Raw genomic sequence first — 17,081 nt, forward strand, 5'->3', positions numbered from 1 at the left:
CATATCACGGCTATAAATCCGAAGGATCAGTTCTTGGGGAGACAGCGAAGGAAAGACTCACCTCAGGCAGATTTTCCGTTCGAGTTGGAAATATTTTTTGTTCTCTAGGTAAGTAAAAATCACCCTGTATTGTAATAACTCCAAATTACAGTATTAAGATTAATCCTCTATGTAAAATGTCTCTTTCATCTCCAATTTACGCGTAGTTAAATTACGCGTTACGGGCAATTACGCGTAATTAAATCTAATTTTAATGGAGAAAGTGTAATGTATATCCAGTCAGCTATACATTACGATTGCTTATTAAATTGAAAGTTACAGTGAATTTTCCAGGATTGAGAAAATTTTGCGAGCAAATTTTAATTTACTTATATGTAAGAATTATACCAGATGATGTAGAATGAGGCAAAATCATTCAAAAAGCAAAATTTTGGGATTTTGGGATAATAATAAGAAGGACAAATTCTCAAATACTATTATTAATGAAAAGTGGTAGGTATACGGTAAAATGAAATTATGTATTTAAGTAGTCACATATATGTAGTCACTATTTGCAATCATATTTTAACATTTCCATTGATTTAAGGAACTCTAAGTATTTGAAATGTGGTTTTAAAACATTATGTTAATCATTATTGTAAACTTGGCTCTAAACTTGCAAGGAATGTAATATTTTCGGGCATACAAATTATAATCATTATTTTTCCGGAGAATAAAATGTTTTGTTAGGAAGCATTCTTTCAGGGACAACGTGGTGGTCCTGAATAACGTCAATGATGATTTAAAAAGTTTCCACGGAGTAATTTTAGTCTCGGTTCGCGTTCCGCAGCATAACCTCCGTAGCTACCTTAAATTTACACCTAAAAGCCTTTATATTCCATTAAAAATTCGGAGAAAAATGTATTTTTATTATATTTGGTTCATTATGAAATATATTAATTGATCTCAATCCATAAGTGAATGTCTCCTGATGGCAATCAAAGAATAACGTACAATATTGAGAATATATTTATGGAAAAACTCTTGCATTGAACTAAATCTTGGAATGTAAACGACATGGGTATAAGAAAATCGGAAACAAAAGGCGGCTGGCATAATCGAAGCAGAACGAAGCGAGAAGCTGGATTGAGACACCGCTCGAGCCACATTGCCCACAATCTAGTCAAAAAGAAATGTGTGCGAAATAAAAGCTGGGATTTAGAGTATATAAAATAATTTTACACATACTTCTACGTGATAAGTTAGCTATTGTGAACAAAAAAGCTATCTAGAAGTATCAAGGATCGGTGAGCTCGATAAAATTATAAGGGAAATTAGGGTAAAGACGCATTGTTGAATGCCTGTGAAATAAATGAGAAAGAATCTACACGAAACAAATATTGATGCGGATGTTAATTTACTACAAGAATCAGTTGTTAGTTTAAATATAAGCGGATATTACAGAGATAAAGTCTACATGTTTTTCACAGCAGGGATTAGTTTTTTTTGAGAAGGTGGTGATTTATCAAAGAAATCGAGGATTCTGACTTTGCTCTTCAGTTATGTGGCACGTGATAAGTATTTTTTCTGCTCTTTTAACATGAAGATTTTAACCAAATACCTTATCTTTTATATCTGTGAAATTTTTTCATATTGGCCAAGGATAGGGATTGGCCTCCGTTTGGCGTAAATGTTGGCGACACCTGAAAATTTATCAGCACGAACCATCTTTATCTCAATTGTACGTATTTTTCTCACTTATCACGTTATCGCTTGACGTGTTTATTTGATTGAAATACTTAATCTCCGCTATCCATCGGAATGAAATCGTTGCTATTGTTTTTAGACCCTTTTTATAGTTTATCATTTGTAAATCATCCTTTAATACAACGATGTCCTGAGTATAGGAAAAATGTGAAAAACCGTGAATTCTGAGGATATTAGATATAAATGAGATTAGTTGTTTTAATTGATACACAGCAGATGTCATACCGCGATGAAATTTGGAATCTTACTCAAGGGTTTATTCGAGCTAAGAGTTTTTCATTCGCTAATTTATCTGAGGGGCGTATACACATGGGGGGCGCAGGGGGCCCTTGCGGGCCCGTCCGCATTGCCTAACATTGCAGAATCGCAATAATAACTTTTTTATACCATATGATGGCTTTGTCTTAGATATGCGTATTATCAGTTTAGATAAAACTTTTTAAACTTTGAATTTGACTTAATTATTTGTAATTGAGACAAAATTAAAAGTAGCTCAAGATTCCTTTTGCGCCTCCCCCCCATAGAATTTTTTCTGTATCCGCTACTGTCTGAGCTTGGGTTACTTTTAAGTAAAATTTCACATTGCCTTCTGAGTTCCAGTACGCTGAAAATATCCTCAGTAGCAAAGTTTATTTCATATGCATAATACCTGGAAGGAGAATGGTAGATGTCAAAACCGACATAACATCCGCCTGCGATAGCCGAAGTCATCGAGGCAGCGCGTCTTATCTTCGTATCGCCGAAGAATTTACGCTTGTGTGGCATCAAAATCGTAGAGCCAGAATCTTTAGCGTTGGTAGCAAAAAAAATGTGGGAGTAAAGCAACAGGGGTCAAACAAACAACCATGCATAAGATAAAAACAGCCGCCATGAAGAAATTTCTATTCGCCGTCATGACATGAACTACCTGAGATAGGATAACGTGGAAATGAGTGGCATCAGGAATTTCCTAATGGTAAAGTAAACTAAACTAAAATTATAGATAACTGATAACTCAAAGTTAAATACCTTCGATACTCCCTGAAATATAGGTTCTCTCATGGACGGTCTGGCTAGGTCGGCGGCTTATGGAGCCTCGGCAACAACGATCGCGTCTATCGTGATGCGTACATGAAAAGTGTAATAAAAAAGACTGATTACTTGAGCCATAATTTTTTGCAATTATAAAATTCTACAGTTTCATTTAGTAGCTTAATTTACAACATACTCGGTGTACAAATAAAAAATAAAGAAGCCGGCCTCGGTGGCGGCGGGTAAATTCCCCGCCTGCCAAACAGAAGGTCGCGGGTTCGAGTCCCGCCAGAGTAAGTGAACCCTATCCAGGGCATGGTGGTTTGTGTACGTTAAACTTTAACGTGCTAATAAACCCGATGTAAAAGGCCGGATAGAGCTGTTTTCAGTGGTATGGAAATAAACAAATATTTAAAATAAAGGTGTCAGAAGATAAAAGAAAACAGCGCGGAATCAAAAGAGATAAGTTTTAAATGAATAAGAAGAATATCTGAAAAACGTGATTATGATACAACTGGAAATTCCTATGAGACGTGTTTATAGAAAATCAAACGATTGAATACATATCCTGAAAGGAGATTTGAATGGTTAACTACCATGCAGTGTTAAAAAGGAATTCGCTTACTCAGGTGTCATGAGTTTCCTTACTTAGATTCAAATTGTGATTTACATGGGTACATTACGCATTCCTGCCGAAAAATAGCATTTATATAATTAATATCAATTAAAAATTGCCTAGTCATTAAATTAAAAACCAAAATTAGATAGAATAAATTAACGCCAACTGTAAGAGGTCTTAATCAAATCAAATATCTGGTTCTGCGACTAATTTGCTCCATAATAGGATAATGAAAGGAAGTGGGTGTCGCGTGGGGTCCAACCTGATGAGGCACGAGCGATGTGTGACGTCAACAACTTTCCTTCGAAGAAAAAGAGATGGAGAAATGTCACTTTTTATAACTCACACTCCGTCAGGATCACCCGTCAAAAATCAAATTGAACCCATTATTACTATTATTATTAAGTATTCTACCGATTAAGTTAGGTTTCCATGGAATACTTAAGAAGTATCATTGGAGCCTTCCCTTTCTTCATGTTTTTCCTTCAATAGGGTAGTTTCCCTCATCAAAGAAAACGAAAGGCATTGATTGCGATTCGTTACCCACCATTAGTGTATTCATAATATACAAATTATTTCGTTTTAGAAATACCGGTTTAGACGAATGGCAATGGTCCATTTTTATCCTCATTTGAAAAGGGCCAGATTGGCGCCCATGTGATGCCACTCCACGTGACGCCACAGGGACCTAGTTTCTATAGGAGAAGATAGGAGTTATACATCGTCTGAGGTTACCAATGCATGCATGAGGCGAAGAGATTAGGAAAACATGTCTTAATAATCACTTATTAAAACTGGCTAAGGTCGGAAAGTTTTCTTCGTTTGATAAGGTATTAATAATCCTTATTTAAGCCAAGCTCTACCAGCCAGCAGGGTACTCAGCTACCCGCTAGCAGCCTGCGACGTATCAGCGCTAAGCCTCGCCTCAAGGTCACCTCACCGGGCGGGAGGGGGAACCAGAAATACGACGTACGGAGAGATTTCCCGGCATTCATACTTACGCGTCGCGTTTTCGCGCGCTTGAAAATGTTCACTTTTCATTTAATCGCGAAAAATAGATATTGTAATTTAAAAATCTAAAAGCGTGAAATACGTACTCCAGGAGTAATAATCTTTCGATTTAGGCAATAAAAAAATAATAGGAAACCACCCTATTCATTATTTGGCCTATCCCCTTTCTTTCTAACTAGAAATCCCTCCTCCTTCTTCCTTCTAGAAATCTTCCTTCTTCCTCCTTCTTCTAGAAATCTTCCTTCCTCTCCTTTTTTTATCTAACATTCTACCCTCTATCACTATTTGCAACATCCCTCTCCACAGTGGTGAATCTATTTTGGGGGGGGGGGGTAGCCTCCCCCTTGGGTATCCAATTCGCTCCATTCATACCTTCTGTCTCCTCCTTATCTCATAAAGAAGCTGTCTCTCCTCACCCACCATGTCCAGCACTGCGTCGTTCCCACTTCACCCCGTCCACTTCACCTTCTACATTCTTCATCACACCCACATCTCAATTGCAACCAGTCTGCTCTCGTTCACCTCCCTAAGTGTAGTGTACACATTGCATGAAAAAAGTATGTTCAATCGATTTCAATTTTGTTTTCAGCTCGTCTAAGTTAGCTGCCCGAGATGAAGCTCTTGTGCGCATTGGCCCTACTCATCGTCGCCACCTTGGCCAACGGGAGGACTGTTGTTCACAGTAAGTATTTAATATCTCATTTGACTGTTAATGCATGTGTCTCAAAATGCGTTTCCGACACCTCATTACTATCATAGCTAATCTTACGATCAGTGGTGCCTACTCCATGGGGCCTCAAAAATTCGTTATGGGTGTGAGGAAAAAATGTGTCAGGCTTGTCGATTTTCCTCGGAGTGTCCAGATATCGAGATTCGAGTCATCAGGGTTCAAATGTTTATTATATGACTATTATAAAATGCTTAAAAAACTTAAATCTCACTACTTATAAAATTTTCCGGGGCAAGATCCCCGGTTTGGGCCCCCCAATATTTTTTGTAAGTCGGCATCCCTGCTTACGGTCAAAAACGCACATCGATCTTGTGGCAGGGGACAATATCAATGCAATCTAAATTAGGACACCCAAAAATCTATTCAATATAAATGAGACATTTTAGAAATTATAGGAAAGAACGATGATACTTGTATGCGGATGGGAAGTACAGCGATAGCACTAATTGTAAGTGGTGGGCTGGACAGTAAAACGCCTATATTTATGCAACCCGAGACTCACAAAAATAACGTGATATAATGGCAATAATGCCCCATTCACATTTACGAAGACCTTTCTTCTTTGTTGCAAACAAGAGCGCGGAAGGGGCAATATTGCCGAGATATATATAATTGCATTGTATTGCTGCAGTATTGTAATATCGAGGGTTGCAAAAATATAGGCTTTTTGCTGGTGCTTGCCATCGATAATGTTTCAAAAACTAAGGCCTGTTGGGCGCTTGAATAAAAAAAATATTTACAATTCCATTTTCTATCACATCGCGAAATTTGAACGCGATCTGGTGGTGACACTTAGGTACCTTCTCTTGTTTGTACCTTTGTAATGTTCTGACAACCCCCTACATATTCACCCCGATTACCATTAGTAATTTTAAACATAATTTTGGCCACAATGCAGCGCAAAATATTAGGCGAGTATAGAAAATGAATTTATTCGTGCTCGAAAATATTCATCTTAAAAATTGCACCGGGCTTTTTTGCAATCTCACGTCCAAGCATTCTTGCATGCGTTTTTAGCAACTCTCTGCTTTAAGGTCGTTTTACACGGGGCACGTAATTGCACAATCAGACGTGTGTACGAAGGGGCAGTCAAAAATGGGTCGTGGAAAACGGTGAATTGCTAGAACACATGCGAGAATGCGTAGACGTGAGATGTCAAAATAGCCCGTTCCAATTTCGCTCATGTATTCAGGCAATTCCACACCATTTTAGCAGTGGCGCCGACTCCATGCGGCCTGAGTGGGCCCGAGCTCCATCAAAAATTCGTTATGGGTGTGAGGAAAAAATGTGCCAGGCTTGTCGATTTTCCCGGGAATATCTAGATATTGAGATTCGAGTTATCAGGGTTCTAATGTCGATCATATGATTCTTCTAAAATGGTTAAAAAACTTAAAACTCACTACTTATAAAATTTCTCGGGGCAAAATCCCCGGTTTGGGCCCCCCAATATTTTTATAAGTCGGCATCCCTGTATTTTAGAAATTAATGCAGTTCTAACCTGCGCAATTCCGTACCCCGTGTAAAACGGTCTTTAAAGTAGTGAATTGATAGAACGCATGCGAGAATGCTTGGACGTGGGATTGCAAAAAAGCCGTCTAAAAAAGCGTTCTAATGCATCCGATAATTAGCGTAATTCCACGCCATATTTAGAAATTAATACAGTTCTACCCTGCGCAATTACATGCCCCGTGTAAATTCCACGCCATATTGAGAAATTGATACAGTTCTAACCTTCGCAATTACAGGCCCGTGTAAAAGGACCTTAAAAAACCTAAAATTGCGCAAATGTACGAATGCATCCCCTAGAAATAGCTCATGCTCTAATTTCGTGAATCTGTCCCAGCATTTGTCCCGCCGAGCAACTGCGCGGGTGAATGCATCGCGTAAATACGGCTTCAATGACGAGAGGTGACCGCACTTTTCAGGAAACTTCAAGAATACTATAGTCAGTGGCGTAACTATGGGGGGAAAGGAGGATAGATAAAACCTCAGAGAAATAAATAAAACAAAAAAAACTATTGTTTAGTTTTGATGTATAATAACTGTATCTGCTCCATGTTAAATTTAAGCGCCAAAATTATGTAGAGTGTATTTCAAAGCATGCCATTTTTCGAAAATTTTCCCGGACCTGCCCTTGCCTGAGGGGGGTCGCCCCCTGAGGCCACCCCATCCCCCCAAAGCATATTCCTAGTTATACCACTGACTATAGTCAAACTCATTTGGGTGATTTCGGACCTTCAGGTGTTCCTCTCTCCATCCCTAACGAGTCCCATGCATTAGAGAGTGGCAAGATCAATTTAAGGTTAGATTAACTCTTTTAAAGAAGTTAAACAAATGATATTTTATATTGAAATACATAAGACTGATGACACTGCATATTGCAGCAATGCTCTCGTCCATTATAAATTAAACCAATTCACATGGGCGTTCCCAGAATCAAAACAAGGGGGGGGGTCAAAACTAGATATGGTCATTCAAGTTGTAACTTTTTTTTGCACAGAAAAGGTTAATGAAACCAAAATTTTAGGAAATTATGACAGGAATTTATTAGTTTTTATAATTATTTGCTTTAAAAAATAATGATTTTTATTTTAGTTCCATGTCTTATACTAATATCATTTTTCTTCAATTTGTTCATAACTTTTGTTTTGACCTAAATTTATTTTCACTTCTGGGGGGAGGGGGCAGTTGCCCCCCCTCCACCCCGCTAGGTATGCCCATGCTAATTCAGACTAAACGGTACTTCATTTTCTTCCTTTTCCTCATCTTTGTGGTGGCTTCCTTATACCCTTATACAATCTAAATTACGATACAGTGGGGAGATGCGATTTAATTTTAAACACGCTGAGATAAAATTTTGCAAAGTAACTATTTATCACCCAAAATGGCTGAAGAGGCTTAAAATTTTGCATGCATCACAGACATTTTGATTTTATTGGCCCTTGCTACGATTTATTTTTATTTGTGGATATTCTTTGTAAAAACAGGTAGCCATTAATTTTTAGAAGTTTGCGCTCACCATAGGAATTTTAAAGCACCAAGTTGAGGCATTTTGTTACCCATATATTCCTGAATAAATAAAATTACGGTAAGAAGGGAGGGATCAGTGGCATAGCAAGGGGGTGGTCTGGGGGGTCCAAACCTCCCCCCCCCAATATATAAAAGCACACTCACTTTGCATCACAAAAGAAAACCAAATAATAAAATATCATGAATTTACAAAAAGATTTATTTGAAAAATGAAGTTCTTTTGGCATGAAAAGTGCTAAAATTAGTTTAAAACCCTCTACTTAGTATGCTGTTTTTCAAAAATTTTTCCCCTGGTTTTGGACCCCCCCCAAACAAAATTCCTGGCTATGCCACAGTGGATCACCCCAAAATATAAAAACAAAATTTCTTTCCTTCATAAAAGGAAACAAAAATATTGAAAAATTATGAATTTACAAAAGATTTATTTGAAAAACGAAGTTTTTTCTATTATGAAAAGTGTTATATAATATAATTAGCCAAATGCAATATTCATAAATATTGTCTACTTTCCATTACCACAGGAAATGGAATTCAACACCTCCCTGCTGTCCGCCCAAGGCATGACGTTCTGTAAGTGAAATTTTCATCAAAAATGTATGTTACTAGCTTTTAGAAGTTAGCATTTTAAACAAAAATAGATTTTTTTAACGTTGCACAGCACTCCATTTGATGGATGGCAAAACCTGTGTTCCAACCATGCAAAAAGAGAGAGAGAAAACATAAATTTTAATTTTCCATTCTTAACCGTTAACCAGTGACGTGAGATATTTGTTACACTACCAGTGCGGTCTTGGAGACCGCAATAAATCAAAAATTCATAAAATGTTGCAACGCCATTGTTATTGTTTTGTTTAATTTTTGTTTGAATGCTTAACTATTCTTAAACTTACATTAAAATTTTTACACTCCCAATACGAACCAATTTGTCATTAAAAATTGTGATTTGAAGCAGGCTCAAAAAACTGATGGTTTACCCTTATAGAGGTTAGGAGCTTGGTGGTCTAGTGGGTAGAGTGATTGGCTACTGAAAATGAAAATAAATCTTGTCATTCACACAGCAATATATCACGATGGTGAGGAGAAATACAGCCATTGCATTATTGAGTTTTCACTCCACTAGTAATTCCTGAGACATTAATGTTCATGCCTTTCATGTCTTTACTTTTAAGGTTTATTTTTCTACATTGTTTCCTTTTTAAATTTGAAATACCCTTTTACTAATTGGTGAGGTAACTGCAGAAATTATTGGCAAAATTGCCATTATCATTTCCATGTCATGCGATTTTCAGTTTTGCATACTACAAGCTAATTATTAGGTTAAGCTTAGATTTTGTGGTAGGTACTTAAGCAAGATAAATTAATATTTATAAAGAGGGGATTGGGTTGATGTGGTGGCTATAGTGTGTTGGGCTCCCGCCAAGATTATTAGAGTTCAAATCTTGGCAGTGGCAGAGATTTTTCAAAATCTCTCCTGCTTGAGTACTGAGTGGCAGGCACTTCAGTATGATCATAAAGAACTCTGTCTATCAGATGGGACGTTAAGCCAAGGTCCCTTTGGTGTCCTTCAATAGTAGCAGGCTAATGCCAATGCTGGGTTTTTCTCCACCCTTTCCTCCTAACTCTTCCTTTATGGTGCAAATCACCTTAGCTGATGGTCACCTCCTCCAGTTACCATTCCATACCACTTAATAACAAATATGATTTCAGTGTCTACAATCGAACTCCGAGGGCAAACATGAATGAATATGTTGATAAACTGCTTGAGAACGCAAAGAAATTCATGATCGAGAATGGACTGGACCCATATCAACTGGATGACATCACCCAGTCTTTTAGTGCCACGGTAAGTATTTTTATGGCAGCTATGCCCATCTATTCTTCATTTGTGGACAAAATGACTACCTACTTCAAAATTCTTTAATGGCACATGGCCCATTGTGAGAAAGTAGATCAAAGACTATGGAAAAAATTAATTTCTCAATATTCTTAAAAAGTTTAAGACCTTTGAGTCATTATTTAGGGCTCTTTTGCACCTCTTATCCCTGTGAGCATCTCTAACATCCACAGGAATGTAATGAGTAAATCATGTGAAATAAAACCATTTTGGAAAATTCTGATTTTGACAAAAATATCAGTCCTAATAGCATTTATTCTCAATGCACTCATATAAACCATAATTATAATAGATGATACTTTGATACTTTTCAAATATTTTTTATTAATATTATAATAATGTGAACTTACCAATCTAAAAAGTGAATAAAGAATAGGTAGTAGGAAAGTGCTGGAACTTTGTGCTGACAAAATAATCCAAAATTTTCATGAATTTTTCAATCATTTTCATTTTTGTAAGTTTAATTAGAACATCAATGTTATTATTCTATTTGATCTCAATGGACTCATTCACTATTGTTTCACTATTTGAATGCAAGAGAGCTTAAAGAAACCTAAAATTTTCAATTCTTCAATAAATTGACTAATTCGGGAACCATTTATGAGGAAAAATTGATGTGGATAAGTTAATGATGCCACAAACTCATGGCTAGTGGGTCACCACTTCTCAGATACTCCTCTCATCTTTGCATGGGTGTCACATGTTTCATTGCCATTAACATTCTTATGAGCGACTCCGTCCCTCAATGGATGGTTCTCCCTGAATTAGCTTATTATTAACTGAAATGGTATCACCAACTCATCAAAAGTGGGAGAAAACTTTAGCATTTTCTTATTTTAAACTTACAAGGGAATGGCTGAATGGGAAAGATTTTGCATCACAGAAAAAAAATTAAACGTAGGTATATTTTTTTCCAATTCATTCAACAAATTGTGATTTTGGGTTAGAGTGAACAACCCCATAGAGACAAATGATGTACATACTTTATGGTGTAGAAATGCTTAATCATCCAACATAACGTTTGCAGGATCTGATTGGTATTGTCTGGCATGGGGAGCTCAAACTGACCAAAGGTTGGGCTCAGGATCTGTCCACCATTTACAGAAGTGGAGACGTAGATGTGCAGTTCAACAACGAAATAGTTAGCATCACTGCTAACCTTGGTTTCATAGATATCACGGTAAGATTTCCATTTTAGGTTTGAATCTTTTTTTCTCTTTCCATGCAGTAGGTACCAATTTTGGGTGCTAAATGTAATAGCGATGATTTGAAATGAGAATAATGGTACCGATTAAGGTCCACCTTTCTATCATTCAGGCACAAATAAAGGTGCCAGGCTTTATGTGATTTTCATAGGTCTGGTCTTCACTCCCCAACATGAGAATAATGATAATTGTTGTATATTTTAGGTTTAGCCATTTTGCTCATATGCTCTTAAATTAACCATAGCATTCACTAGCGAGTTGCTAAGATAATCACAGCATTTTCTCCCTCAGAGCATTGCTAGTACGGGCTTCACTGCTTACCGTATCTCACTTCAAAAACTCAGAACTTTCTTTTTTTATGAGATTACATGGTAATAATTAAGTAAAACTTACTCTAAATCTTCCGCAAATATTCTGATTTTCCTTTCATGACTAGCTTAAATGCATTTTGTATAATTTTCAGGCATCATACTTTGTAAAATTTTTATTGAAACTGGTTGTGAAAGGAAAGTTTAAGTATTTTTGGAAAAATTCCAAAAACCTTTAATAAACTGATATGTGTGCTGACGGGCGTAATAACTTAAGACGAATTCCTTGTGAGAACTCAGTTTATTGCAGAGAGCGAAAAACAGAGTAACAATCTCGTAACAGTACAACACGACAACTCCTCGCTCCGCCGTCAGCCCGCCATATTTATACACGTTGGCTGACACCCTGGGATGAAGGTCGCCCTGTTCGACCGCCAGAGCTCGAACCCACCATAATATGTTACAATTCCTGGAACAACTCTCTATAGCTTACAAGGTTTAGTTTTCAATCTTGGCAAGATGGGAGAAGACCCCCACAAATCTATTGGTGCCATTTGCCCGAGAGTAATTAATGACTGACCAAGAATAATGACCAGCTATACCCTTGCTACCAGTATGAATGATGAGTTATGGATGAAAAAAAAAATGCAAGAGCTCAAACTAAATTTCTGGGGCATATACATATCGACCTTAAAAAAAAAATGATGACTTATTTTGATCTTGTTTGTTGTCAAGAATGTTATGAGGACATTGCCAAGGGAATAGCTGGTTTTCTTTTGTGTGAAAAATGACAATGGTGAGGAAAGAGATTATCTAATTTTCATTAAATTACGGAATTTCAGTAACTCTGACAAAATTAGTAAATTAATATGTTTTTATGTTAATGTTGGGATAGTCTTGCATTTCTACAATGAGTCTTAGATTAGGTATAACCATAATCATTCCATGAGTTAAAAAAGATGTAACAAATTAAAACAATTTCATTGCCTTTTCAGTTTGATTATGACTTCAGTGCACAGTTCATGAATATTGGGCCAACTGGTAACCTTGATGGGAAAGCTAATCAAGTACAGGTGGTGCTAAAGGTTGATGCAGATTTGAACACCAAGAAGGTAGAATTGAAAGACTTCTCCATTGCTAATGTTGGGTAAGTGTTTGTTTTGTTCAATTTAGATTTAAAGGTCATAAAAGGGAAGTTACCATCAGCCTTCTACTTGGGGGCTAAAATTAAATGATTTATTAGCAAATTAATAGCATTTGAACATTCCTGAGCTACAACATATATCACCCAAGGGTAGATCCAGAATTTTTTCTGGGGGGAAGGGTGGCATGGCACAATGTTCTGACAGGCAAACGGTCTTCTCATATTAGAGATTAAAAACAACATGCAACAATTAATGCATGAAATATTCTCTTTATCTGAAAGTTATTAATATGTAAGTCAAATGGTTGAGGTTCCATAATGCACGTAAATGTAAAAAAACGGACATAATGATAACCCTATTAAATATCTTGTCTACTTTTTAAGCATCTGGGGGGTGCACATACCCCCGTAAATCCACCTATGATATCACCTGTAATTTTGCAGCAGTAAAGCGTTGCGAATAGGAAACACTCTTCATAAAATTCATTCTAATCATAAGTATTCCACCAGTTATAACGTAATATACAGTATTTTTTATACAGTACGTTTGAATAAAAAAATAAAACCAGGATGATCGCTAACCCATAATCTTTTCCTTTCTTCGGTTTAACATTATGCTAATGCTACTATCCACTCTATCCATCAACCCTGTTCTCTTATTTCCCTTGACCTGCTTACCTGAAATCCTTTCCTATCACACGGTTTTCAATGATTCTTCCCTGATTAATATTCTCTCCATTCACAGGCTCTGTCTCCTCCTTATCCCCTCAAGAAGTTTCCTTTCCTTACTCACCATATCTTGAAAATTTCACCCTCCTTTTTTCTCTCCATCCATTTCACCTCCTCCATATCCACATCTCAAGTACACATCCCACAGTGTTTTCTGATCCTTTATCAAAAGAATACATATTTCTGCTTCAGTGTAGCATTAGTTAAGTATTCTACCAGTTAAGGTTAGTTAATTCTAGGTTTACATGGAGCAATTTGCTGGTCACCACATCCTGTCTCCTCTCCCATCTTGGACTTTCCCCTTCATTTTCACAATCAGGCCTGCTCCCTAAATACTTTTTCTGTTTCTGAATTGTGAAGTGCTTCACTTCAGATCAGACTCTTCACTGGCCTTTTCATTAAACTCTTACCCAATCATCCTCACATCAGCTCCTTCCAGTTCATGACAGCCTCCTTTGCTGACACAATTCTCTTCCTGATGTCCTTCCTAGGTACTGTATCTGTTTTCCTCTAATGTGCTGCCTAAATAGTTGAATTGCTCTACCTGCTCAAGCTTCTCCCCACCTTCTTTTATCTCGAGTCTCACATTCCTCACTCACGATGCTTTACACAACCACATTACCTTGGTCTTATTGTGATTAATCCTCATCCTATACTCCTCGCACCGCTCGTCTAGTGCATCTACTAGAGCAAGGGTACCCAAACTTTTTTGTACCACGCCCCCCCCCCCCGCTACACATATCAGCTTTCTATTTTGCAATATCCTATTTCCACGGTGCCGTACATACCAACTCCTACTTTCGCAAGTACTTGTACTCGTACAAGTATGTGCCTACTTGATACGGTGAGTAGGTAGATTTTTTTGTTCACTGTTGAATGCGGTAATGCAGAATAGAAAGATTCAATAATTGTACATATGATGAAAATTAAAACAAGTATTACATGAAAAACGAATATAATTACCTGTAACCTTCTTTGATAAAGTTTACAACTTTATTGAAACTTTACAAAAACAATTATGAAAACTTAGAAAGACTTTATTTCAAAGATCTGAGGAAATTATTTTTGTAATTTTTTATTTATTTCATTTGGGTGTCACGCCCCCCCTAGAGTTTCTCCTAAGGGGGGCGCGCCCCCCAGTTTGGGAACCCCTGTACTAGAGCCTGCAGTCCCCTCGCTGACTGGCTGATGAGTGCCTGATCATACGCAAACGTTACTGATTTAAACATCATTCCTCCCACTTTCACTCCAGCTTCCAACTTGTTCCACTCTTCTCTTACCATCTCCTCCTTGTACAAGTTAAAAAGCAGTGGCGATAGAGGACAGCCTTGCATCACCCCTCACTTAATGCTTGCCCATCCAGATTCTCCAACTGCTATTCACTATACCAGGGGCGCAGCTAGGAATTAAGGCTGGGTGGGGGGGTTTAGGTGCAACCAATACCAGGGTGTTTGGGGGCATGGTATACCCACCAGGATAAGTGGTAGGTGCGAGATTAATAAATTGTGGAATTTTAAGATAAATGATTGAAAATGGTGAGTTTTATGGCTTTCTGAGGGATATTTTATTAATCCTTACATTATTCTATTAGTAATATCAATCCAATTAAGTAAAATGGATTAAACTTAAAAATTTCTCTGAACTCTGGGGGGGGGGGGGGGGTTTATCCCCAAACCTCCCCTTGCTGCGCCACTGCACTTTACAACTTCATAATTATTATTATAGCCAACAGGAGTGTTGAGTGTCATGGTTTTCTGGTGGACTTTTTCCTTGGTAAAGCCTGAATTAGCTTGAATCACACAATTATTTTTCACAAAAATTCAGGGGCGGTGGCAATTAAAACCCTAATGATGGCTCCAGGACACAATCATACCCAGAAATTGTGATGATAATGAGGCAACGCCTCATCTAGGGAAGAGTTTTTGGGGGGTAGGAGCTCATGTGGATGGGGTACATTTAAGACTGCATCTCCTAAACTATTCTGCAGTAATTTTTAATGGATGATAATTAATTTAATATATGAGGTAGCAACAACAACTAGATGATGTAACTGTCTTTTGTATTCTATCCATCTGTAGTAACAAATTCCTACATTACTTCTTGATAAATTTCATGTTTTCAAGGCCATTGCAAATTGGGGGAGTTCAGAGATTCAAATAGCCCAGAAATGCATTCCCCCTCTCTGTAAAATGTCTATTCGTAGATCCAGGTTGGAATCTTGGCTAAGCCAAATAATATTTTCCAGATAAATATGCAACATACTCTCTTTCCACATAAACCTTCCACCTATAAAAATTTTCAGACTCTAGCCATGGTTTTGTTAAGTGCTGAGACACAATTACTGCAAATAAGTTTTTTGCTTGCAACTTGTCTAAAAAAATTACTCTTATGCCATTTACACCATTCATTATGCTGACAGATTTCTTCAATATTTCAACCCTTATTTTCCAGTGATGTTAAAATTGAGTTCAGTGGAATGGGAACAGTGGGTGATTGGATCGTGGACCAACTCAGCAAGGTCGTGCTGGACCTGTTCAAGGGACCGATCATTAGCAAGGTTCAGGATGTATTGAAGGGTTCAATCGAGGACGCCCTGGCCAATATTGACATCAGCCACTTCTTGCCCGGCCGTTATTAACTTCCATTCTCAGGAAATGAGAAATCTGATGCACTTGTGAACACAATAGAAATACCCATACATGTCAGACCAATGTGGAAGGTTGGTTGTGTTTAATTACATGGTTGAATAAATAATATGGAAAGAGCATGTTTCCTTGATTTAATACATTGGGTGATATGATGGAGTCATACACGTAGGCCTGGAATCAGTAATTGTAATCATAGTATTCTACCGATTAAGGTAGGTTTCCATGGAGTACAGAGGAAGTAATCTGGGAGCCTCCCTTTCCTTCCAGCACTGCCTTCTTCAATTCACTGTATAATAATTATAATAATAATTTTGTTTATTTTCATGAGACTAAGGCCCATGAGAAAATAAATGTACAGATTATTAAATTTTCAGCATTGGTACATAAATAGAAGAAAATAAAGAAATGAATAGAATAACTGTAAGGCCTACTCCCTTTCAAACTATCTAAAAATCCTATTCTTTTCCTTCCCCTCCCTTGTTTACCTAACATTCTACCCTTTAACACTATTTTCAACATTCCCTCCCCACTAAGTACTCCGTCCATACCTTCTGTCTCCCCGTATCTCATCTAAAAGCTGCCTCTCCTCAACCACCATGTTCCTCCTCCTCTCCGTCCAGTTCACCTTCTCCATTCTTCTCCATACCCACATCTCGAACGCCTCCAATCTTCTCTCATCCTCCTTCCTTAGTGCCCACGTTTACAAAATTTAAGATAATTTTATTTAAACTGATTATATGCGTATACAAGACAATGCTATCTTACGATATAATTAAGTTACAATTGTGGATCTGCAATGTTTGGCAATGCGGGCAGCCCCGTAATGGGGGTGGGGGGGTATGTGCGTGCCCCCCATATGTATCCGCCACTGCCTAGAATCTCAATTTTTGATATAGGTACAATTTAGAAGATGTAAGGGTAAGGAAAATTACAAAAAAATATGTTGCTTCTTTAGCCATTCCCTCATAAGTTAAGAGGAGAAAAAAGACAAGTTGCAGCCTATTTT

At 37.4% G+C, this 17,081-nt stretch overlaps 1 protein-coding gene across 1 annotated transcript; it reads left to right on the forward strand.

Moving 5' to 3' along the window:
* Positions 1 to 16,194, forward strand: LOC124161112. Its single transcript, XM_046537321.1, has 7 exons — positions 1 to 108; positions 4,977 to 5,069; positions 8,669 to 8,717; positions 9,855 to 9,990; positions 11,069 to 11,221; positions 12,550 to 12,701; positions 15,879 to 16,194. The coding sequence occupies exons 2-7, from the start codon at positions 5,000 to 5,002 to the stop codon at positions 16,063 to 16,065; spliced, it is 747 nt and encodes a 248-aa protein (XP_046393277.1). The 5' UTR covers positions 1 to 108; positions 4,977 to 4,999; the 3' UTR covers positions 16,066 to 16,194.
* The last annotated feature ends 887 nt before the right edge of the window (positions 16,195 to 17,081 follow it).

This window comes from Ischnura elegans, chromosome 6, assembly GCF_921293095.1.
Source record: "Ischnura elegans chromosome 6, ioIscEleg1.1, whole genome shotgun sequence".
Taxonomy (NCBI): Eukaryota; Metazoa; Arthropoda; class Insecta; order Odonata; family Coenagrionidae; genus Ischnura; species Ischnura elegans.

Excerpts from the sequence above, each read along its gene's own strand:
- LOC124161112 (XM_046537321.1), top strand. The coding sequence starts at position 5,000 with ATGAAGCTCTTGTGCGCATTGGCCCTACTCATCGTCGCCACCTTGGCC. Across the intron at positions 8,718-9,854 it reads CGCCCAAGGCATGACGTTCT|TGTCTACAATCGAACTCCGA; the intron begins GTAAGTGAAATT and ends ATATGATTTCAG. Across the intron at positions 9,991-11,068 it reads CCCAGTCTTTTAGTGCCACG|GATCTGATTGGTATTGTCTG; the intron begins GTAAGTATTTTT and ends TAACGTTTGCAG.